Source organism: Fringilla coelebs (assembly GCF_963513975.1).
Source record: "Fringilla coelebs genome assembly, chromosome: Z".
Lineage (NCBI taxonomy): Eukaryota > Metazoa > Chordata > Aves > Passeriformes > Fringillidae > Fringilla > Fringilla coelebs.
In genome coordinates, this window is record NC_140031.1 from 15,201,725 (window position 1) to 15,227,961 (window position 26,237).

The 26,237-nt window shown below is 38.7% G+C and overlaps 1 protein-coding gene across 1 annotated transcript in view; it reads right to left on the reverse strand.

Moving 5' to 3' along the window:
- Positions 1-230: 230 nt before the first annotated feature.
- The window catches only part of HCN1 (hyperpolarization activated cyclic nucleotide gated potassium channel 1), a gene marked incomplete at both ends in the record, with an annotated part of 192,537 nt that continues 166,530 nt past the window's right edge, over positions 231-26,237 (reverse strand). The window contains 3 exons of the mRNA XM_084225181.1: positions 231-1,063; positions 2,742-2,906; positions 19,895-20,135. Of these exons, the coding sequence (XP_084081307.1) occupies positions 231-1,063; positions 2,742-2,906; positions 19,895-20,135 (1,239 nt within the window). The remainder of the gene's footprint in view (positions 1,064-2,741; positions 2,907-19,894; positions 20,136-26,237) is intronic.

A 26,237-nucleotide genomic window follows, 5' to 3' on the forward strand; every position in this document is an offset into this window, starting at 1 on the left:
AATGGTTGCAAAAAAGGAAGACATGAACTCAAACAAGTTTTTTAATTGCCTTTATATATATATATTTGGATATATATATATATAAAACTTTTACATTCGTTACATAGGGCAAAGCTGTCTAAATTATTTTTCTGATAGTAGACTGCTGGGGCACATTAGGAAACAGGCTAAAACAGTTCGGGGGATGGTGCTCGGTTTGTTGCAAGTCTATTGCTCACAGTCACCAGGGATCATAAGTTTGAGGCGAACCGCGGTTTGTCTCCCTCGGGCTCTGTGCTTAAGACTGTGGAAGAATCCCTTTGCAGCGGGGCCGCGGGCGGCGCGGCCCCGCGGTTCGGGGGGATGGCTCCCGAGGACATCTGCCGGAACAGCGAGACCCGCTGGGGCACCGTGGCCCGGCCGGCCGGGGGCACGCCGGGGCCCGGGGCGGGCTGCGGGAGGGTGGCGAGGGACTCCCCCACAGTGGGGTGAGGCCTGGCGATCAGGGTGGAGATCTCGTGTGGCAAGGAGGGCTGCGAGGCGGAGAGCGGCCGCACCTCCCGCGTCAGGTTGGTGTTGTGGAGAGCCTGGGTGCTCTTGTGCACCTCGTTCTTCTGCGCGGCTCCCGGCGGCTGCTGCGCCGCCTGCGGCTGCTGCTGTTGCTGTTGCTGCTGCTGCTGCTGCATGAGGGAGAGCTGCGAGGCGGTCGGCGAGGCGTACTGGAAAGTTCGGCCGGCCAGCGGGCTCTGTACCGGCGGGCTGCAGACGGCCGTGGTGTAGGAGCAGGGCGACAGGATGACAGCCTGCTGGGGCGGCTGCGTGCTGGGCGAGGGCGAGTGCAGGTTGGTGTGCGAGAGGCTGCTGCTGGTGTACACGGGAGGGGACTGCGTCCTGCCGCGCGACGACGAGGCCGAGGTGCTGGAGTTGAGGGCTGGCATCTGCTGCAGGCTCACCGGGGCGATGGTCTGCACCATCTCCCTGTCGTGCTTCACGATCTGCTTCAAGATCTCATTCTCCTGGTTGTTGAAGACGCCGGTGTTGAGGTCCTTCTGGAACTTCTGCAGCAGGATCGAGTTCTTCTTCCCTTCACAGAGAGGCAGAAGAGTTAGTGAGCCCGAGGTGCGGGGGCAGGGCCCCGCTCTGACTTTGTGTTTCAGCACCCGCCGCTGAGGACTGTCTGTTGTAAAAGCCTCAGCGGGCAGCGGGTGGCTGAGCGGGCATCGCTCGGCCGCCAACCGAGGTCAGGAGGGGGCTGTGCCGCGCTGGCACTGCCGCAGCTCCCCGCGGCTGTGCTCCGCATGCAGCCCGCCCGCGGCCCTCTCCGCACCGCGGGCCTTCGGAGCACCGCCGCGCTCCGACACCTGGCCTTTCTCTGCCCCCTCACTTGCAGTTTACTGTTATTACTACAATTACGTGTAAGAACCGTAATTTCCTGAACAACTGTCAGAAAAAGTCATTGTGCTCTGCACCTACATTGTCTTTCTCGTTGCAAAACGGTCTGAATTTCCACTAAAGAGTTACATATTTTAAAAGTACATCTGCCATCTAGCACATTTCTGGGAACTAGTTATTACTAGACCTCGGTAGTAACCAGTGTTTTTAAGTGTTTGTGAACTAATATGAACTCGTGGATAATGTAACACCTGCTTGCACAGTGAAGACTGCTGTACACTGTGACCTGATGTCTGCATGTCTGCTTGATGATGGCTCACAGCATCTGTAAGATGTAGACGCTATTCTGTCTGAGTCATCAGATGCTTGGTTGGGAACACAATGGCACTCAACTGCTTTTTTTTTTATAAAACACTGCACTTCAAATGGGATTGCTACTCCAAGAACAGAGTGGAGCTTCAGTGCTAATATTTTTCAAGCACATATTACTTAGAGTTGGACTGCAAGACAAATTGTCTTGCAATACAAATTGTAGAAGTTCAATGCATTGAGTTGATGTGGAGAAATCCTCAGACTGAAATTTTCTTGTGAAGTTGAGGAAACATCACCAAACAGGACAAGTGACTTTTTTTTTTTTTTTTTTTTTACAGCTGTATTTTAAAATGACTGCCAGTAATGATGATCAGAGTGCAATTCTCCTGACTGAAGACTTTCTGCTTTGCCTAGTATGTGCTGTTGGGAGGTCCCAAATACTGGAACAGCAAGTTTACACCTCTTGATTTGATAATCTGCCATACCCTTCTGCCTTTCACTAGCATATTATTGGACTGCTTTTCTGATTGCAGGCAGATATGAGCAGTGCCAGTGTGCAGCCATCAGGGCTAGCAGTGCCCATGTTGTGAGGAAAATGAGAGCCCTGCTGCAAAGGATTAATTCACTTCAACAAACAACGGGTTTGTGAGTGCTGAGAGGCTTCAGCTCTTCCCAGCATTATAGATGTCATCCGTAAGCAATTTATTTAGGAAAATGTCATCTACTGCTCGTGACACAGCATAAATCCTATCAAGTGCTGAAGGCAGCAAAAGAAATCTACAGGATTAATAAATAATACTAATGATAATTAAAGTATGAAAAATAATCCTCAGAGGAGTACAAGACCTTTCTAAAACTCAGGTTTTATTATTTAAAAGTGAGATTGCAGAATTCTTGTCTGCACATATGTGTTATTTATAGATCAAGAAAACATTTACTGCAGCGTGACAGAAAAAATTTTTAAAGAGTGCTATTTTATCATGCAGCTGAAGGGAAAGAAAATGGATCTTAAGAATGATTTTAAGAATTATTCATATGCAAAAAAATGAAATAAATACCTATTCTGTCAAGTCTATCGATTGCCACAGTTTCGAAGGCCCTTCTCATCATGGGGTACTCTTCCAGGACCTCGTTGAAGTTGTCCACTGAGAGGGAGTACAGGCGACAGTATGTGTCTGCTCGCACACTGGCAGTTCGACGGCCCTTGGTTAAAAGGCAGATCTCTGGGGAAAGAAAAATTCAGCACACACTGAAAACGAAGTTACTGAACCATGTGAAACTTTAAAGGTAGAAATTGACTCTGTGCTAACAAGTAATAATTTAGTACTCAGCAGCAATTTTTCTATTTCTGCTTACACAAGGTTGCAGGGACAATTCTGAAGGTATTTGATTCAGCTTTTGCTACTATGAAAAAATAATTCATGTCCTTTAAGTGCCCGCCCTATAGGTTTTCTCAGTATGAACTCTGATTTTATGAAGCCTTTTTAAAATAGTGCTTCAAGTCCTAAGAAATGATCCATCAGCTGTCAAACACAGCTTGATAACTTTGATTAACCCAAGTGCTGAATTAACCCAAGGGATTCTATTGATTTTCTTTTAAATATACAGCTGCCATAGAGGACCAATCCCTTTAATCATTCACCAGACTTACTAAACAAATGCAATACATGATATCACAATATAATGATATTTGAATATAAGAGCTGTTCTGAGAAAAAAAATACTTGAAAAATACTTGAAACATAACATGCCTTCTATTTCCTTGATGTTTATGTCCTAGGTATTTTGGGGAGAGAAAACTTAGAACTTTTCACCTTTTTTTTAATTAGATTAAAAACTGGAAATCATATGATTAGACTAGTAGCCTTCTCTGCAAGTGCCCCCAACAGGAATTAATTGGTCTGGAACACAGGAAACTGAAGCTATGTGCAGAGTCCCAAGAAACAGCCAAACTTTTGACTTCTAATTCTTCAACCCACAGTATCAGGGTGACTGCATAGAGGCCAAAGTCAGTGTCTGAGGCTTGCATCAGCAAAACACATGGGGTAAAATATTTATTTACATTATTTTGATTAAAATACAGAAAATTAAAAATTATTTGCAAAAAGTGGTGTTTGAGTTCATCTCATTTTCAAACTGGGGACTAAGAACACACTTAGGAATATCAAGAATTCTTGAGCTGAAGCAGTGTGAGAGAGTTTCCCTACTTAGTTCCAGCAGTCAAGGGCTGTGTGTTCATTGTATTTAAAAACAAAAGTAGGAAACAGACTCCTACCTTGCTTTTTTGTCCATTACATACTCAATTTCAATCAAACTATCATTTTCAAGTGTGGAAAACCAACTAATAAATAATGCTGCAGACTTCAGTTCTACAAAGTACCAACCTAGTTCTTGGTTTGGGTTTTTTTTCTGTATGTCTTTAAGAAATATATTTTTTATTAATCTAGAATATGAAGAACCTTTATTTTTTTGTTTTGTACTACTTGAGGAATTTCCACATGCTATCTAGCCCTGAAGGTTTAGGAGATAAGATGCTTAAATTACAGTGGATAAATCAAAGGAAATTAACATCTGACCCGTACTAGCACAGAATGTACTTAAACCCCAACAGCTTTGGGGAGAATTTATATAGACTATTGGGAGAGTGAAGTACAGAATTTATAGAGAATGCTGGTAAGAGACTTGACCTAAAGTCCCTCACAAAACTTGATGCCCATGAAATAATGACAGTTTACTGTAAAGAACCAGCCAGGTATTACAGAGGTCAGTCTTTTCCTTTTCTCACTCCTAGCATAGCCTGATCTCTTCTCCTTAGATTGAACCCCCTACATTTTAGTTACAAGAGAAGGGCATTTGCCCCAAGGGAGCAGTTAAATGCAGAAAATGCTTGTTCTATTTCCTAAGATATTCTTTAGTTCTCACAAATAATAAAGTGTTATAATACCTGGTTGAATTTAGAGAAAATTATCAGAAAAGTCTGTGTGACTAATGATCACCTCTTGATTTTCAGCTCTCTTCAATTAAAATTGCTGCAAACAATAAAGACACATAAATAGGTGTCTTCTGCTACTCTCAACAAATGCTTGAGTATAAAAAGCATCAAATGCCCCCCCAAAAAAACAGCATCTCCTAAATCCCCATCATCCTGAAGAGTGTAGAAAAATTAGAGAACATACAGTTTTCATCATTAATAATCTCAACTACTGTATTTAGTTTACTTAAACAGAAAAATGTGAAGAAACCATAAGAGACAATGTTAGGCTTCATCACAGGACGGTGAGACTGTAGAAGTCATGGACAGCAACAAATACTTCCTTTTTTTTCTTCATCTTCTTTCATCTTCTATTAATTTTTGTCAAGGTGAAGGTAAAAAATCAATGAGAACTATGGTGTGCAGACTCTGTCGAACCACAATTTCTGGTTGTAGACTATAAGTCTGGAAGGCTTTTAATATCAGTAATCCTACTAGTTAGATAATATAATAAACAACAGGTCAGAAAAGACAGGACAAATGTCCCAGTGCCCAGAAAATTGTCAGGGAGTGCTGCTGTGGAACCTGCCTCCTCAGTAAGCAAAGACAGCTTTGTGTTCTCAACTTCAGCTGAATAGTCTGAACTACAGTTTTCTTACAGAAAAAATACTGTGAATGAATACCCAGATACTGCATTTCCAGTGGTATTTCTTGACTGAATAGAACTGTATTATAGTCACTGATACATGATCTGTATTGCCTTGTAATATGTATCCATAGCATAATTTGTAGTCTGTTCATAAGACTAAAGTGTTTCCTAATTATATGTGTTAATATATCAGCTATTTGTTTGGACAGACCCTCAAGCATAATAAGAAATAATATATGAAATATTCCTTACTGGGACCAGAGAGGAGGAACACAGAATACTGAAATGAGTTCCCATTAAACACTTGTGTTAATTTAAATAAACCAAAGTGTTTGTTTTTCATGAAAATAATAAAGTAATGAAAAGAGCCATGTCATATTTTAAATGAGCCTTAGTGGCATCAAGTACACCAGGTGCCCTTAACAATTACGCTCTCCTTCAAGTTCAATTGATTTAAATAGATTAGGAAATACAATAATAGCATAGGAGTGTGTAGTGGAACACAAAAGGCATAGACTATTTTTAAAAAACTTGGATAAACAAGGTGGTCTATTAGCATAAAAAAGTGTCAGCAGCATATTACTCACTAATATTACTATGTGCATTTGGCATGGTGCATTGCCTTCATGCTGACACTTTCAATGTGTCAAATATTACTATCTTTCCTTTCCAAAAAAAGAATGTCTTAAATTCCTAATACATAGTTAAAAACTATGTATTAGGCTACAATGAACCTGTAATTCAATTCTGAATGCAAATTTTACTTTAATTATTTAATTTCTGTGGACAACTGTTACCTAGTACCTGGTGAAACAAATGTCAATCACTGCCCTAATGAAAAGTGACTGTTTGAAAACACAGAATGATGCTAAAAACATTCATTTGTTCTTACAGTCCTTGTTTAATGCAAATTTAATTAATTCATTTGTGAAAATCATAATTTGTGGTCTGCTAGGATCAGGTCTTTCCCATGTAAAAAGACAGCCCTCATAAGAATATAGAAATGGGCTCAAATACAGTGTACTTTCTGCTATGAAGACTCTAACTGAAATGTGCAATGATAGAAGTTTAAAGCTAACCTTGTTCTGAAAATTGTAATAGTCAAAATTGATCACCAGCGTATCAGCTGCACACCTATGGGGGACGTGGCTGAGTGATAGAGTTGTTACTGCTTCATTAACAGTCATACTCAATGATCCAAAGGTCTTTTCAATCTAAGTGGTTCTATGATTCTGTGGCAGGATTTCAGCAAATGCTGGATCAGGTTCAATTTTTGGAACACTATGAATTTCTAAAGTAGCTTGCCTGTATCAGTTTCTCATAAGGAATGCATAGGTTGTGTTTTACATTTTGCATTAATGTGACAGAACACTCTGAATGGGAAATTCTACATATCTGAAAGACAGCAATAAGAAAGGCTGATTTCAGGAGAATCTGAAGGTAAGGTGAGTGACATAGCCCACAGGATGAATTTTAAAGAATAGGATTAATAGGTCTTCTGTAAGGATCAAGTTTTGATCCCAACTGAAACCAGGTTCGTTGTTCTTATGGACTGCACTGATTTGCCACTGTAGGTGATAATTTTTACCCCTCCCCTGTTGCTACATGATGCCTAAACACCTTTTTCTTTGAAAAAATAAGGATGTGGGGATGTATATGTAATGTATTATGTATTAATCTCCCCCACATTCATGTATATGGATGTGGGGGAGATAAATCACTAGTAGCATGTAGGACGTTGATCTCTTCTTTAGTCCTTGCTGGATGGGTATGTATCTACTGGCCATGCTAGCAGTAACTTCTGGTTTCCATTTTATACAGAAAGTTTTTAGATAGGAAAATTCCTTTTTTACTCTGAGAAGCAGTACAGTTTCTGTGAGAGTGTATATTTGTCCATTCATCATCTATTCGTTTTACATATCAGTTATATTCCAGATGTAATTACTCTACCTCATATGTCACATTAGCATTTGACTAGAGAAAATCTACAGAAAAAATGTGCCCACCAACAGTAAACTGTGTTGATAAATATAAGTTACGAGTCCAGTAGTTAGCAAGTTCACTGAAGGACACCAAACCAGTCGTGTCTCCATGAACCATACTTAGGATGTTACATTGTATAAACAGAAAATTCATACAATGAATTATCTTGTCTTTGCATCTTTGTTTTGCAAGGACACAAGTTCACTTTACTAGGTGCAGAAATTAAATTTGTGTAGTAATGAATTAATGAATTCAACAGTATTTCAGCTGTAGAGTGTCTATATTAAAAGCAACTAAAAAAAACTAGCAGTTTTTATACATTTCTGTCCCCTTCCAAAGCTGTGTGATTTCCCATCATTTGTTAGATTAAACATTACAGGATCTAGTGAGAGGTCCTTCCAGCTGAGGACAGCTGTCTACTCTTTCAGTTCCTCAACAGCAAACTTGTTCTTGTCGTGGGCATATAAGTTGCTGTGTGTGCTGTCAGCTGTTCAGGATGATTACTTCCAGCAGCAGAAGAAAGATGGAAAGTCACAGTAATTCAAAAGCTTGGGTCAGTCAGTCTAACAGACTTGGGAATGTTTTTTAAGAACAGGACAGTGGATTAGAATTGAGTTTATTTTATAGAGAGCAATGAGTTACTAAACTACCACAGACAAAACTTAAATGTCTAAGTGTTCTTTCCATCCACCCATCTAGTAAGACTTCAGAGAAGGCTTCCCAGAACCATGGCTATCCTTATTTTCCAACAGCTCTTCATAATAGCAACTCCTTGGCATGCTACAAAGATTGCTGGTTCTTTACTTCTTTCAAACAGCTGAAGTTGTCCACTGAGCAGAAACTGGCTAATGGGCACTTTCTTGCTGTGCCAGTCACAGCAAGGGACATTCAGCATGGGGCACTCAACTCCCAGCATTGCAACACACAGTATGAGTATGATTGGGTTCTTTTTCCCTTTAGGAAAGGACTATATGAACTTCAGGCAAGTTAAAAAAAATTAAAAATCAGTATTCTTCTAGGCATCCCATTCTTTCTGGAATTGTGTGATTTTCCAGTTCCATGTTGACTTAAGCATCTCCCATATAGAAACCATGGAGAAGCTCTTTCATATGATGACATGCTACTTCTGTTTTCTTTTTCTTTATTAAACTCTGGAAAATATGAAATACATTTATCTATAATTTCCCAGATTTTTAATGTGTTCTTTTTATCTTTCAGTATACTGCTAGTGAACACAATGGTAAACCCAGACATATGATGCTTTTTTTTTTTAATAGTTCCTAAGATAACTACCACCAGGTCTTACAATTACTCAGAATGTAGTTTGATGCAATTAAATGAATTTCAGTAATCTGTGTTCTAAAGAAGTCAGTCCTGCATTTAAGAAATCCTAAAATACAGTCACTGCTCAAGAGGAACATTTCTGCAGCCAGGGAGAAAGCTAAAGGAGAACAGAAAATGGATATAATTCCTGCCTTTTACAGACAGATTTGTAATCTGGACTGTCCAAAAGGAAGCTGTGCAGAAACTGCCGCTTTTGCCACCATGTTAACACTAAATACGGAATTGCTGACAAGTCAGTTTGAGTTAAGAGAGACAGCCTGCATGACCTCTTCATTTAAAATATGACAGCAATAATTGTCTGTTGAGTTGCTTTCAGATATCTGGGTTCATCAGTTAGAGAGAGGGTTCATAAAAGAGCCTGGATACATAACTGAGAAGTTACTGTTTTGAAGAGGGACTGAAAATGACTGATTGGATTGAAAAGCAACTTCTGTAATATCCCATCTCCAGTCTTTTATCACTTTTTAAACTATTTACCTGAAATTATTTTAAATATGTCTATTTGTAATTTGTGATAGCTGTTGCCCTTATTAGTCATCCTATTAAAAAATCTAACCAAACAAATAACAAAAACCCCCAAAATTCCCCAAACAAAAACCACATATGTTAGTTTAGCTAACATTTTTATTGCCTGTTTGTAGTAATTTGAAATTTCTGTCTCTGAAGACTGACACCAGAGCTCTCCGCTTAATTAGTAGTATTTTATTTAATGTAACAATAGCAAAAGAGATAGCAAAAATTTACTTGGGGGAAAAAAAATCATTTTAAAAGAACTGCCTACATTTAATTGACCCAAACTTTAATAGAATTTATAGATAAATACTTATTTAAAAAAATTAATATTTATTTAGGGTTTGCCAACAACTCTGAGAGTATATTCCTTTCTCTACCTAGCTACAAATGTGTCTTTTATACCACTTAGCTAGGAGAAACCAGTTTCTTATCTTAATAAAAAGTGGCAAGTTATCTGAGCAGGAACTTTTTATTTTTCATCCTGACCTCTCTTTGCTTTCTTCCATGTGCAGGTTCTGAAAATAGCTGTGGCCAAGTTTTCATTGCTAGTGCAGACAAAAGCCAGAATCACTGAGGTTGGAAAAGACCTCTAACATCATCAAGTCTGACCTTTAACTGAACAGCACCCTGTCAGCCAGACCCTGGCACTGAGTGCCGCATCTAGACCTATGAACATTTCTTACATCCTGACTATTTTCCCATGTTCTATCAAATTCATCTAAGAAAGGTCTGTAAGACAGAACAGAGGTTTAGGGCAATTTTATAAAATAGAAATAAAAGTGCATATTTTGTCTTCAATGCTATTTATAACAGAGCATCCATATGTTTTCCTTCTAATTTATTAAAGCATTCTTTCTACAACGAGTTGTTAGGATAGTCTATTTATTATCTTGTAAAAGCTCACAACTTTACTGATAACAATTTCATATGCTTTTAAAAATTAATAATTAAGCTAAGGTTCTAAGATAATATGTCTAACTACAGATTTAGTTTCCATACTCACTGTGTCAAAGGCCAAAAGTGATTTTATGTATATTCATTTACTCCTACTTTTATTCTGATGTATGCTTACTGCCTATTGAAAAAAACCACTTAGTTCCTTATGTATTCAGTGGTATGCTCTTATAATCTTGAGTTTGCAAACAATAACAGTTACAATTTAAACTATTCAACTTGAATTAAAGTTGACTATAAAAATATTGTACTTCTTCTCATTAAATTATTAAAAAAAATTATCAGAGACTGTCGGTTCTGAATTAAATATTTAGATTAAATATTTAATCTAAACTCAAATATTTATTTAAAATTCTACTCTGGGAAATTGAAGGTGCTTGGAAAATCTTCGGCTTTATCTGTGTTGGCATGCTATGGCATAATATGGCATGCTATGTCATATTTTACTTGTGTCTAGTTATATAAAGTTAAATTTTAAGATATATGCTGTTAATGAATTAGCAGAATTATAATTATAATTTATTTATGCTTTTAGATTGCAAGACATTACTTGTATTATTATTATGAATACTGTAAAATTTATATTTATGTTTGCTAACTAATAAAACTCTTAAACCCAAATCAGCTTCTATCTTTTAGCATAAAAGAGTAAGTTATTTTCATTCTATCTTCCTAAAAATTCTCTTGCATTTTTAAAAAAAATTTAGTTTGGATAGCAAGAAGTCCTTCTGACTGCTCATTTTTTTCCATATAAAATATGGTGTCAAAAGAACAACACAATAATTTATGGTCAATAAGAAATTATGCAATATTATGAGGACTGTTGCATATTACGTAGCCTCAAAATGGCAGATTAGTCTGTGCCAAAGAGATACTTAATTTTTAGGCCCTCTTGCAGAAAATATTTTTAGAAAAATGATCTATACTGTTCGGCTGAAAAATGTTTTACAAACGAGTTGGCATGGAGATGTGGAGATCCTGCTCCCTTAAAGCATTTAATTATGTCCCTGCTATTAAGAATACGAATAATCACACCTCAGTGGGGCTACTTATAATTAACTATCTGGATTATAGTATGAATATTGAAAGACCTAATCCACCACTACCTTGAATAAGGGATAGCCATCTGCAGTATTTTTGCAAAATGTAATATTATAAATCATATCACATAGTGTCCGTATGTAAAGCACTTTTACATATTTTTCTCTATTTAAAATCAGTATTATACTGCAAATCTTTTGAAGTATTCTATCAAAAGGAAGCACCTAGAGTGTAACCAGAAAAAAAAAAGTGGGAAAATATAATCTAAAGTGACTCAACATTTCCCATGGTATTATTTTCCACTGCACTGGTCTAAAATATACTGACAGTTACTGTTCCGAAAGGGGGAAAAGCTCCATAAATAATAGGTAGGTCATAGAAGTTCTGTCTAATTGGCCTTCTACAAGCTGAAGCAAATGCAAAATAGAGTTTATTAGAATTTTAAGTGCAGAAGGGTAAATGTTAAAACTGCATTAAATAATTTAAGCAAAATAAAACATTTAAAATTTAAAGTATTCCATGAACTACATGTTTCAAAAAATAAACCAAAAAAGAAAAGATGCTATAATATGTCTCTGGGACATTGTCTGGGAAGATGGCAATGAGAATCTGGTTTCTAGATAGATTTGCTAGATGAATGATGACATGAAGCACAGATAGTGATATCTGCCTTTGAGTAAGTAAAATAAAACATGTATTTGTCTTCTATTACAATGAAAGAGATAGGCCAATGCAGTTTCATATTCACACACAGTAACTCTCATATATACCTCTCATAATTTTTTTAAAATTACATTAATTTCTTCATGTTCAACATACCTGGAAGTTGACAGGGGGAAAAAAAACTAGCAGTATCAGTTTTAGTTATTCTAATAACTGATTTATCTACTGATTCCAAGTGGCAGGATACCATTGGGATTTTCAGTGGGGGTAAAAACAATGGGGAGCAGGATCTGCAATGGAAACATCAAAAATTGGGCAGCATGAATTACTGCAGACTCCCTGGAATTAGGAAATTCCTTCAACTAACAAAACCTCCATGGGGCCCCCAGACCTAATTAATAAAAATATATGTGCAATTCCTAAACACTAAGTTTGGATTTCCCTAGCTATATTTGGATTTCCCTAGCAATTCCTTCAGCTCTAACACAGTATCTGTTAAAAACAGAAAAAAAAGGGGTTAAATTTCCAGGAACATATGTCTGGGCTGCTGCATGAAGGAAAGCCTGTGTAAACACAGGTGGGAAAACAGATGGATAAAGGAAAAGATAGCAGGGAGACCAGTCTTATCTTGTGTCCTTTGTGGTTGAGAGGAATTTTGCCAGTGACTACAGAAAAGAGCAGGATGAGACCTCAGTGAACAATCAGGCCTCTGTCCACCAGTGAGTAAGCAAATGAAGTAACAGCAGAGTCCTGAATGTGTTCCCAGAAATCCTCCTTTGAGTAAGCTGTGCTGAGCTGTACTGGTTGGCAGTGGATTTAGCCCTTTCTTCTCCTCTTTGTAGGCACGTCAGCCCCACTCTAACACCAGTTCATGGAGGCAGCTCAGCAAGTGCTTAAATAAACCAGGACTACCTGTCCTGAGTCACTCCTCTGGTTCTGATTTTGACAGGGCTGGCAGGTGATGGGGCACAGGACCTCATGAAAACACTCCTGCTCATCAAAGTCCTCCGCACTAGCTTTGGGACAGCTTAAAACTTATATTTGCAGGGGTAACAATCTCAGGCAAGTTATCAATGGTTGAAAGCTGCTTTTCCACTTGGCTGTCCAGGCAGGAGCCTGCTGTCTGTAGCTGAGTGCATGGGAACACCTGACTGAGTCTGGGGTGAGGGATGTGCAGAGAAATGGAGGGTCACCAGGAATCAGGGAGCAGAAGGCCTTTCCAGAAGGGAAAGAGAAGTTGCAGGGCCTGCTCTTACTGAAGTCATGACTGAAGTAACCTTAAGACCCATACATCTGAGTAAGAGGAAGGGGATAATTGGAAAGGCTTTATTGTATTAAAGCAAACATCTCTTTAGTTTATTACACTATTGCATGTTTTATAATTAATGTCTGATCAATTACCAGAGACTTTGAATTACCAACTTATATAATATTATTATGGAGTGTTTCTGAAAGAATTTTCCACAGCAAAAATCAGAATATTCACACAGCAGTGGTAGTACATCAGTTTCTATCAATATGTATTGTACAGGTAAATTAGATTAGTATTAGGCTCATTAGATATGTTAATAATTCTGCTCTGTAAAGCCCCAGTAACTGATGAACTAATCTCGTCTATAAGCAAACGACTCATATTCTTGTGCTTCATCTCAAAAGATGTCAAAATCTTTGCATTTTGCCGATTTTGTATGTATAGTGAAGATCTGTTCAGTAATTCCTGCTGTCACAAGAGCAACTTCTAATCCAGTCACCCGGTACTGAGAGAAAAAGGTTCAAGAGGCTTGAAACCTGGCAATTTCCTTCCTACCATTTATTACTAGGATTATATCATAAATGAGTTTGAACTACCAAGATATTAAAGAGAAAGACAAATATGCACTGAGACAGAGAAAGCAAAAATGGGGGAGCTGTCATTACCTACTGCTGTGCACTTCGTATTTTCAGTATTGTAAACTGTAGATACTCAGGACCAGGGACAAGATGACAAGAAAATTAAACCACTTCATAATCACAACATCCTCAAAATACAATTGCTTACATTTTTCACCTGCCTCCTGATTTTTATTCTTCATCCCAGCAAGCTGAGTTCAAGTGTGTCGATCTCAAGTTTTCAATTCAGCTTAACTGCAAACACATGTGCAGTCAGGTTTTCCAACTCGCTGTCTGAAAGGGATAGGTGTAAGCACCTTCCCACTCTTTTCCACTCCTGGAGGTTGTTCAGATCTGTGCTTGCTGCTTGCGTTTTCCTCCCTTTCCCATCAGTCTCATGTCCATGATGTTCCCCTGCACTGTCAGCTGCTCTGTCTCCCATTTATTTGCACCACTCACAACCTGACTCCTACCCACAGAGTTCTCTCTCTGTTGACATCTATATCACTCCCCACGCTCTTCCCTACAGTTTTGTCCTATGTGTTAACATAGTCCGTACCATGCATTAATTCTCTCCTGACCTTCATTCACATGTCACTAACCCTACAGGCAACTAGATCATAATTCCTTGGATAAAGAATTGTTTGTATGGTCACATCCAGAGGGCACTAGTCAATGGGTCAGAGTCCAGATGGACATCAGTGACAAGTGGTGTCCCTCAGGGATCCATACTGGGACCAGTCTTGTGTGGTGTCTTCATTAATGAAATAAATTAAGGAATTGAGAGCACTCTCAGCAAATTTGTGATGAATCCAAACTGAGCAGTGCAATTGACACTTCTGAAGGATGAGATACCATCCAGAGGGACCTGCACAAGCTCAAGAAGTGGCCCTTGGGAATCTGATGAGGTTTAACAAGGCCACGTGCTGGTGCTGCACCTGGGTAGGAACAGTCCCAGGTACCAGCACAGGCTGGGCATGAACAGCCCCAGAGCAGCCCTGCCCAGAAGGACTCGGGGTGCTGTGGCTGAGAGGCTGCACATGCCCTGCCATGGCACTCACAGCCCAGAGAGCCAAACGTGTCCTGGGCTGCAGCCAGAGCCCCGTGGGCAGCAGGGCAGGGAGGGGAGTCTGCTCCTCTGCTCTGCTCTGCTGAGACCCACCTGGAGCACTGCATCCAGAGCTGGGGTCTCCAAGGCAGGAAGGACAGGGACCTATTGGAACAAATCCAGAGGAGGCCAAGATGATCAGAAGGCTGGAGCCCCTCTCCTGTAAGGCAAGGCTGACAGAATTGGGTTTTTTTTCTGCCAGGAAAAGAGAAGGCTTAGAGGTGACCTAATTGAGATCTTCTGGTACCTGAAGGGAGTCTCCAAGAAAGACAGAGAGAGACTTTTTACAAGAGCATGTGATGAAAGGACAAGGGGAAATTGCTTAAACTGAAACAGAATAGATTTACATTAGACACTAAGAAAAAATTCTTTACTGTGAGAGTGGTCAGGCACTGGCACAGCTCGCCCAGAGAGGGTGTGGATGCCCTGTCCCTGGAGGTCTTCAAGGATGAACACTTGGATGGGGCTGTTAGCAACCTGGTCTAGTGAAAGGTGTCCCTGACCATGATGGGGGGAGCAGAAGTAGATGATGTTAAACTCCCTTTCAACTCAAGCCGTTTTATGTTTCTATGATTCCATGGTAATTTCTATTGAGGGCAATCTTATTTCCTGCCATATAAAAACTCTGTCAGTGTCAGAAGTTTCTCTTGTACTTTTACAAGGAAAAGAGGCATCTACTGCTATGCTGATAGCAGCAGCAATTCTACTTTAATAATGGGGAACTAGGAGCAAAACTTCTAATAATGGGGAACTACTACCAAACAGAGAGCAAAAAATTAAGGAAGACATAAAAAAATCCACTGATGTTTTAAAAAAACAAGATATAGTTCAATTAAAAACAAATCCAATAAAAGACACTATATAGTATTAAAATCCCATGATTCTTCACTGTTAACTGTGGCTTACATAATTTCACTGAAGTAGAAATGACTATATAACTGCACAGTATAGTGAAAAGTAGTTTCATGTATTCTTCCTTGTCTAATTCCTGTCCCTTTTATAAAAATTCACATGAGCACACCATGAATATGGTAGGGGGAATATGGCCTATTGAAAAGGATAGTACCAGAAACTGCTTTCAAATTCCTACTAGCACTTGGAGGAGATATGTAGGATGATAATGTCCTCCAACCAGCAGTCTGAAAAAAGCCCACTTATTGGGATGAAAAAGAGCATCCTACACACTGCTGGGCTAAAAATTGCTCCTGCACACAAAGTTCAAGAAGATTACATTTATGGACAAACATGAAGGTCAAGAGACAGAAGGCTCTTCCCACAGAAATGCCAGGGAATAAACCACAAGACCTTTGTGGCTACATTATTGCATTTACTCCTTCCTTCCTTCCCCAAAGGAGAAAGCAGTGAGCACAGATGAGGAAGGAGGCAGACAGTAGTCAAGCCCAGATCTTTCTACTGTCACCACTTCGCATGTCCCTGTCCGAGGGTGATGTTATGATGCTTGGATCCCTGTTGTCTGTTCTGTTTATGCTGGATATTATATTCTGTGCCTTCAAGACTGGCTCTGAGAGTGAAGCAGGGAGAAGAATCACAGAGTTTGTTATCAGGGACTGCACTCACTCCTCCACATTCTGCTGGACTGTGTTGTCTGGCCCTGCATGGAGCAGAGCAGGGCCCTCCTTTTAGTTAGTTTAGCTAGCTGAGGCAGAGAAGTTTTCTGCTGGACTGCTTTTTTCTCTCCCTTATCTTGGAGCCATTTGAACCTGGACTGGGACCTGGGGAGCACCGAGAGCTCGCACTTTGTGGCCTGCCGGGGCCTACTCTGGGCAGCGGCCATTCCCGGCGCCGGAGGGACGGATAACAGAGCGAGCACCCACCGGAGAGACTTTCTGAATTTGTCATCTCCTCAGAGCCGTGAATGAGTTTTGTCATCCGGTATCGTTCATTGTGTGTGCTGGGGAGGGCTGTGCCTGCTAAATAAACAGGTTTTTTTCCACTTGTCTCTGAGGAATTTTTTCCCTAACTGGTTGGGGGGAGGGGCTGTGTGGGTTTGCTTTTTGGGGGGGCCCCTTTTGGAGGTTTTTCTCCCAAATTCGCCCTAAACCAGGACAGTCCCTCAAAAATGAACAGAAAGTGTACAGCAGAGGTGTAGTCTGATTCATCTATTCCATGGTGGTTATCCAGACATATTCTTTTTGAGAAGAATTACCAACCAATTGTAAGTCCTATTAGACCAGATCTAAGCCTGTTTTTACTTAAAAACAAAGATCAGGTAAGAGAATTTAAATGTTCAACATTAGTCCTCAAACCCCAAGTTATTTCCTTTTTTACTGCAACTTTTGGTTTTCCAGGCTATCATTCTCCCAACGTCTCTATTCAAGTCACTCCCAAATACTCGTGATTCTGCTTTGGTTCCTCTTAAATCTTGGCTTTCACACTAATCTCCAGCTCTCCCACAACTTAAGCGTTGTTTTTTTTTACTGGTAAGTTTTTTTACCTAAACTGTTTTCCTGATATAATGTTGTTAGCACAGAAATATTTTACAGATTGAGAGCTTGGTTTTCCAAATCCAAGGTGGGATACTGGTGAAACCCTCCACTGTTCTGGAGGTGACCCTGCAAATCTCTCCAGAGCCAAGGTCCCCAGGTAACTCTGCTCTGGGACATACCTGACAGACAGAAGTTAGCATCTCTGAGCTGGGACAAGGAACTTTCAAAACATAAGATGTTTAAAAATTAAAAAATGATCTGTTTAGGCATGGCACCCTGTCACTTGTGTGCCCTTTACTCGCTTTTGGGAGCTCAGGTGTTGATATTGATGTATTGTGTCAGACCTGAGAGCTATGAAGATCAGTTGTTACAAGTAGCATTTTAAACATAGTGTCTGCTTCAGATTTATCATGTGTCCTTTAAGCAAAAAAAGGGGTTATTGGTCTTGGGATTTGAATGCAGCCTTGACCTTCCAGTTTATTATTTTATCACTATGCAATATACCTTGTGTCTGCTTTGGTCAGGAAGCTTTACTCAGATCCTGATAGACACTTCAGGGAAAGTGGGTATTCTCCAGAGAGATGACAATTTCAGAACTGTTTTTTTATTTTCTCCTTTGAGAATCCAAACCTTTTCAATTCACATGTACCTGATTTGCAGCTTGTTTTCTTTCTTTACAGCTGCAGTTGTAGAATTATAAAATCATAGAATGGTTTGAGTTATAAGGGACCTTTAGGATCATCTAGTTCCAATGCCCTTGCCATGGATGACATTCACTAGATCAAGTTGCTCAGGGCCCAATCCAGACTGGCCTCGAACATGTCTGTGGATAGGGCATCCACAGCTCCTCTGATCCAGACAGGTCTTTCTTCTCCCCAGCTGGAAATACGCTTCTGGAAATTCACAATACATGGTGTTTTGCTACAGCAGGTCTGAGCCACATCACTCTGGATCTTGGGGCATTTCCTCTCTCAGGTTGTCTCTCCCTGTGCACTTTTCTTTTTTCACCTCTCCTCACTCCTCCATGTTACAGCAGCAGCTATTACCTTCTGTTTGCCCCAGCAGGCTTTGGATGCATTACCACCCATTTCTGCAACACCTGTCTCATCCCAGCTGCAGTTTGGATGAGCAAAAGTGCTTTGGTATGCAGTGTAGTAAGTTCCTGCAGTGTCTGGATATTGCAAATAGCTTATTTTTTTGTCTGCATTCCTGTTAAGAAGGGTAGCGGTTGAATAGGATGTGCTAAATAATTGTTTGCACTGCAACAACAGGCTGACAGTTATGTAAAATACTTTCATGTGCAATCTCCTCTGATCCTCTGCTGGTTCAGAGAAGTATTATGGCCAGATTCAGCATGAAGGCTCTTGCAAACACATTTTCATAAACTAGGGCACTGCTAAGCATAGAGGAGACCAAACCAAGGTTGCACTGTTTCTTCATCCTCAGCATTTACCTTTTCTTTCTACTTAATCTCCTGCCTTCAGCATCTACAGTTTAATCCTGTGGGATAAGCACAAGACCTCTTTACCAAAGTGCTTCTACAAATACTGGTGATACAAATCACCTTGCAGAGGCTACTTCGAAGTGACAAGGTCTTCTGGCCTGATCAGTAGGAGTTGCTTTAGCGTATTATTCTAAAATGGGATTAGTTAAGTAACTCTATAGCCCAATTGAAACGCTGAGCCCAATTCACTTTTCTTAGTTTCCCCCTTCTCTATACCAACTAGATGGCACTGATTAGGCTTTCAATTGAGCATTTCTGATAGGCTTTCAGGTCAGTTATGGGATCATTAATGGAATTCAACAGCAAATTAATACAATGACCAGCTGACCGCAAATATTCAAGCAGCTTCTGAAAACCAGCCTTTCTGCTGCTTGTGGAAGCAGACACCTATTCTATTGCACCTAGAGAATTTACAGTCACAGGGAACAACTATTTTGGATCATCAATTATTATATGTAAGGAAAGCAGTTGCTTTCATCAAGATGTACATATTCAGATGCCTTAATCTAAGCAAATAACTATTTTTCATTAGGATTATCAGATTAATTTAATTAGGAATAAAATTAATGCCTGATTTTTATTAATATACATCTGTTAGAGAGGTACCTAGTCAAATAGGAAGTTCAGTTTCTCCTAGTATATATTGTCAGGATAAACACTGATGTGTGCTAAAGTTCAGTGAAAAAGCACTAATAACTTGTTGAAATATGAATGAATTGCAAAATATCCCATGTAAATCATGCTCTTCTATTCATTGCTAATTTTGCAATTCTTACTATGATTTTTAACATCAGATTTATGATTTTAAAAATTTTATTCTTTTTTAAAGATTAATCCTATTAGGTCTACCTTTGAAAAGCTATAAAATAACTATGCAAATTATTAAATTTTTATTTAACTATTTTCTTTAAATAACATTGATTTTAATTTAAAATAACTTCAAAATTCTGGAAGGTAATTTTGCATTTGTAATAGCTGTCCTCACAACAGAAGGAGACTCTGAATGTTTTTTTCAGAATTATTTTGCACACTTCACTGTGGTTTGAATTGTCTAGGCAAGTGACTCTTAGTTAACTTATTCAAAAGTCTCTTTTTATCTGTTATCTGTACATGTTTTGTTTTAGTGTAGTCACTCCAGTGTTATCATTCATTTTTTCCTACTCACCTCCGAAGTAAGAGCCATCTGTCAGCTTCAGCTCCTTGTTGGACTTGGTGATGACACCAGCAACTCCATGTTGAATGAAATACATCTTCTTACCCACGGCCCCTTCTCGGATAATATAATCTCCAGGTTGGAACACCTCAAATCTCAGTTTGCTTAGCATGGCAGTCACAAAATTTGGGTCTGCATTAGCAAAAAGAGGCATGGTAGCCACCAGCTTCCGACAGTTGAAGTTGACAATCTCCTAAATTGGAAAGAAACATCATGATAATAATGGTCAGTAAATATGTTCAATATGATGGGCTTTGAAAAAAAGACATTCTACTTTCTTAATAAAGAATTTCTTTATGCTGATACTGGACTTTTCTGTGTCTCTGTGCTTACTTTATAACATATTTTCATCTGTTTCTTGTGAAGTGATTGAAACAAAAGTGCAGTCTAACTTTTATTTCTAAGGGTAAAGGTTGTCCTCCTCTGGTGACTTTTCACGTGTTATTTATTATTCCCATTGAGGTTTAAGAGGGCAATGTGACAGAAAGATAAAATTTAAATAGGAATTACACTGCTTGACAACCAGATTGGCTGTTGCAATAACTATGTTAAGTGATGAAATTATGCAAGCCCTGTGTTTCCAAATATTACACCATCTTTCTGTTTTGAACATATCAAGTGGTCATATAAATATATATTACAGTTAGATAGTTGAAATCAACAGGAAAATTTCCTGCACAGTTCCGAATTAATTTTATAAATACAGAAACATACATTTCTGCCCTTTAAAGAGATGTGTATAAAGTAGGCCCCTATATGCAGAAAGCCCTACTACCTAGGGCTGTAAGGATTTCTCCTACCAAGGAGGAACTGCATTCATATTTACAGAGCACACTATGAGCTCATCTGCATGAAAAGATTAGTACCAAAAAAGCTGTAAATGTCATACTTGCTTTAAATAAATAAAACCAAAACAAAACTCTATGAAGAATTTATGAAATATTTTCAAGCTCATTCTTGCAGACCTTACATTGTCTTGGGAAATTAACATGGTCAGTTGCCATTACAGATTTAACATTGTATTGAAAAACTGAGGCTAATCAGTATTGCACACAGAGAGTGGCTCAGGCGGGCAACATCTACTGAGGTAGCAAACCCAACATGACAGGAAGAGCAAATATAATCATCTGTATATAAATGCAGACAGAGCAAATAAAAGAAAAATATAGCCAGCAGTCACTTAACTGCTTCACTAAACTAAATATGCCCTTATTGTCTGTGGAGTACCCCTAGCATTTCTTAAACTAATACTTCAAGATTGATGTAAAGGAGACATTCCACCTATCAGGGCTCTCACTCCCATGACTGCATTCCTGCTGGAAGTGGCTCTTTCAACTTCCCATGCTGTCTCATATATCTCATATATACCACACAGACAACCCTGAGCATGAAGCTCAGATATAATTATCCAGAGATAACACAAGTTCTTTTCCTCTCCCTGTCCCACAGTGTAATATCCTGCTTGTAGACATGTTGGGGAATTTCAAGTAATTTCACACCATAAGCAACAAAACCATAGTGGGTTCTTCAAATTAGTTCCCTTACATCTGGGAAAGATGTGGGAATTCCCCTCTGAAGGGAAGGCATTTGTTACTGAAGCAACTGCATTAAGAGTGAGAAGAGTGAAGAAACAACCACCTTTCCCTGAGCAATCACATCCTTTACAAATAAATCTAGTGTGACTTATAAAAAGTAAATTTGAACAAAATGTCTCACTAGGCACCCTACAAACTAGTTTCCCATGTTAAAAAAATGGCAAATTTCATGCGGGATATCTTCTGTTTGCCTGCATACAAAATTATCTCAAGTAACAGCATGTGGACTGCCATATAGGTAACATTCAAATCTCTGAATACTGCTTAGTCAGTAGGTCAAGAGGGGTAATGCCAAGATACCCTCCAAGTATATTTTTTATGAGGCAATAAGTATCATAATGAGATTCCAAGTGTCCTTCTAAAACATGAGAACAAGCTTGTTTTCCTTCCTGTTTAAACTCTGCATTTATTAGTGATGCTCCAACCACCACCTCCCTCCCAAAGGAAAGTTATTTGCTTCTCTGAGTGCTAGCAGTGTGGTGGCATCCCTTGAGGAGCCCCAGACTACATCCTCTGCTCCCCATGAGACTGCCTTGCTGCCATCTCCACTGATGCTGGCAACAGCTATTACTTGTCTTGTCTTGCTCAGGGACTTTTCAGTAGGCTTGCTGCTTGTTTTCTGCTTCTGAAAGTGAATAGCTTGTCTTGCATGCCCAAGAGGCAGAGAAAGGAAATTACTAAAGAAAGCAAAAATTGACTGTAAATTATATAGAAGCTGGTGGGGAAGCACAGAAAAGGCTGGGAGAGTAGAGAGTTCAGCTCCAGTCAAGACTAGGAAGAAAGAGTAAAATTGACTTAGGTGGAGTACTACTACAAAAGAAAGAATGGCAGGAAACATGAAGAAGGAACACTAAGACCTAGAAAAAAATAAACAGAAAAATATATAAAAAAAGAAGAAGGCAGGAATCTTGACTTTAAAAACAGGTTGAGAAATGGAAATTGCTGAAAAGTGAGAACACAGGAACACAAAACCTGGAGAATAGGTGTCTAGAGTGAAAGCTGAAAAGTAGGGCAGATGAAGTAAACAAAAGGGAAAGGGGAAAAAAAAAAAAAAAGAAGTTATCCCTAACACATCTTTATCAGTATAGAGAGGGGAGAATTCAGACCCGGATGACTCCTTTGTGCAGACCCTGTCCTACCCACCCAGAAAGGAATTCATCATATCTTGGGAATCCAAACAAAACGTATCTTTGAAAAAGGATTTTCACCCATGGAATCTCATGTCCTCTTATGGCTCAATCTTCTGCCCACTTTTCTCTCACATTATGTAACCTGTATCTGGATATACCCATGTATGCACACACATTATCCTGCTCAGCCTGAGTTGCCTAATGAAGGTACCAACATAGCTACAAAACCACCCTGCTGAGGTAATTTCAGCTGTTATTCCTAGTAATGCATTCATTTTGTTGATTAGTTTTCTGTGAAAGTTTGTGCTAAAGTACAAACTTCCCTTATTTAAGATGTTAGAAGGTGGAAAATTACTGAGGGAGAAAGAAATGTGTCATTTTTAAGTGCTTTGTTTTTCTTTAAAGTGTTCTTTTATTTAAATATGAGATCATTCAGAGCAAGTAAAATACATTTCCCTGAATCTTAATCACAGGCAGTTCTGCAATTTCAGGTTCTTGTGTATTACTTTAAATATCATCCTGGGGAGAAAGAAACAGTAAAGATTATGAAAGTGTTTTATATAACTCAGAAAGTACTAGGAGAAAAAGTTCTGTGTTTTAAAAGAGAGGTAACAAAAGAACAAACTGGCAAATTAAGAGTTGACATTTTGTATAGAGAAAAATCTTTCACTCTTATTTTTCTTTTAATTTTTTGGAGCTAGACTGGAACCAGACTATGGTGCCCAATATTATATCTTCATTAAATGACATTTTGTCTCACCTCTACTTGAAGAAAATAACAAATGAAGCCTGAGGAAAGGATCAGGGAAGACAATACCAAATGAAGCTTGAAGAAGGGATTAGGAACGCATTATATAGCTGAAATGGTTAAAGAGCAGGAATGAATCAGACCTAGACGGAGCAAGTGTTGATCTATTCCAATTGCTGGTCTCTTACACAATAATTAAGAGATGCAATGGTCTGCTTTATATAAGAGATTGGTTAGGTAATTATACTGGCTTCTGCTCCTTTGTACTATATTGGATTTATTACTCATCTTGACCTTTCTGGATTTTTTTTTCAAACTGATGTTGAAGCATCAGATATCATTTTGTGTGGGTTTGAAATTTCTTGATGGTTCCTCTGAAGCATCTCAAGACATTACAGAAGCAGTCACAAGGCCTTCCCAGCTGTGACTGCAGTTCTCTGATGGCATCTCTAAAAGTTTTTAGGACCTCTTTTCCAGAAGATTTTTGGATGGACTGTAGTACTTTTATTTAGACTGACTGGAAAATCCTGTTGCCATAAAAAAGGAAAAGTTCTTGAAAGATCTGTTTGCCTGAAAAGTTCTTTACTTTTTCTCAGTAATCCAGTTGAGCTAATAAAAGGTACTACTTCCATCAACAAACTATGTTCTTCCTATGTGTAGGCCATTTGGAAAAATGGCTTAGCCTAACTTTATTAGAAGACTTCTACATACAATTGCAAAAATCTTGTGTGTAACTGTAACAGTGCACCTTTTTTTCCCCCAAGTGTTCCTTTAAATTTTGCTTTAAAGGGTGTGAAACTAAACCAGTTTTAATTTCCTGATCATTGAAAGGAAGAAATCACTTTACTGAGAAAACTATTTTTTCCCTTAGAAATAACTTGCAAATGAAAAATTACTGACCCATCATAAAGAAAGAACCATAGGAAAAGGCATTATATTTAGAGATTTTAGTTCGTTTGAGCAGGTTAAATATATTTAAACCCAGTTCTAAGGAGTTATATTCTGTGTGTGTTCATGATTTCCTGTAATTTTTTAACCCATTGGTCAATTATAGTTGAGTTTGGCAGAAAGGAGGCATCTCACTGATGCTAAGTTCTTACAGGTTTTATGACAGCAGGCATTCAGGAGGACTAGGATTAGTACCCCACTGAGGGAATGACTACATCATTATCTAACAACTTGTTAAATGCCAGAAAATCTACATGTGGCAATGGGATGCAATATTCTTCATTTCTGGTGCACCTGAAGTTGTTCAAATTGCTTTGACACATTCTGTTTTATCATCTCTACAGAATGTATGACTTAAAAATAAATTTTGCGCAGAGGTCTTTCATGTAAGTAAAAACAACTATGTAAATTTTTTCCTCTTTGAATGGTATTGCCTCAACTTTCCATTTTTTCATTACATAGATGGGTTTCAACATAGAGACTCTGCTTAAATTTTACTTAAAATATGGTAACTCTTCCCCACTATGTCTAGAACTGTGTCAAGAAACACTATTCCTTTTCCTTCAGGACTTGGTATTTTATAATTTTGTAAATATAACTGGATATTGATATTCCTTGTGACTGTTTTAGAAGCCTGTGTAGCCCCTATGGTTATATATTTTAAAGCACAAGAATGTTCTGGTCTGAGGTAGCCAACTTATCTGGCCGAAAGACAAAGCATAAAACCTGAAAAAAAACCTCTGATCTTTAAAAGCAAAGAGAGTCCACGGGATCTCTGTTGCCTTGAAAACCAGTGACCAGCCTGTCTATTTAATTTTCAAAGCCCTCCAGTTCCCAAGACCCCCATTATATACCCAGATAAAGCATATCCAAATGCAGGAAATTTGCCATCCACCTGTAAGATAAACTTAGGCATAAGGAAGGAATACATAGGCTTTGCAGCAAAACAATAAATGAAGTTCTGATTCTACGAGGACTGACAGGACTGAGTTAAAGCAGGGTTTTTTTTCTGTCTAGCTCTTTTCAAGTCAGATTAAGACAAGTCAACCCTAAACAGAGCATATGGTAGCTGGTATTGCTGTCTTCTCACAGAAAGCAATCCTTTTTATACGTTTGCAATCAGGAGGGATAAAGATTTGACCAATTATATTTTCTTGGCTTAGTTGATTAAATGTTTGCCTTCTGCATACTTTTCTGTCATTCCCTTCTTGATTAGAATTCTCTGTTCAACTCTTTATATGCATTTTTTATGCTTCAGTATTATTATTGCATTAAATTCAAATGCAGACAGAATAATCCTTTTGAGGCAATATGGTTCAACCAAACCTCCAATAAAGGCACTCTGATGAAAGATATCCATCTTTTTCCCAGCTGGTTAATTGATTTAATGGAGCTTAAGAGAAAGCAGTACTGTGCATCTCAAGCTCATCTTTGGATTGTCCATTATATTTAGAAGATTAGAAAAGAGAAAAAGAAAGAAAAAAGACACTATTTATCCACTCTTTCATTCATCCAACTGCTTTTCCATTTTCTAACTATTTTTTAAAGGAATTTAGCTTTCATCTTCAATGTTCTGATATGTTAAATGCTGCTTAAGTTTGTTTTCCAGCTGGAAAAAGGATGAGAGGCTTTAAAATGGGAGCAGCAATACAGCCAATGTTTTAAGGCAGTCTGCTTAAGAGAGATAGCCAGTCTAATTTCAAAAGCTGGAGAAGTCCTGATAATTGAGATAGGTACTTAAAGGTTGGTCTCTCTGACCAGTCTCTACTTCCTGAAGGTTTTACCCTTTGAACTATTTTGCTGAACAAATTTTCTCTGTGTATGCTTTTTGGAAAAAACATCCACAGTTTATTACAGAAGCTAATGTGGAATTA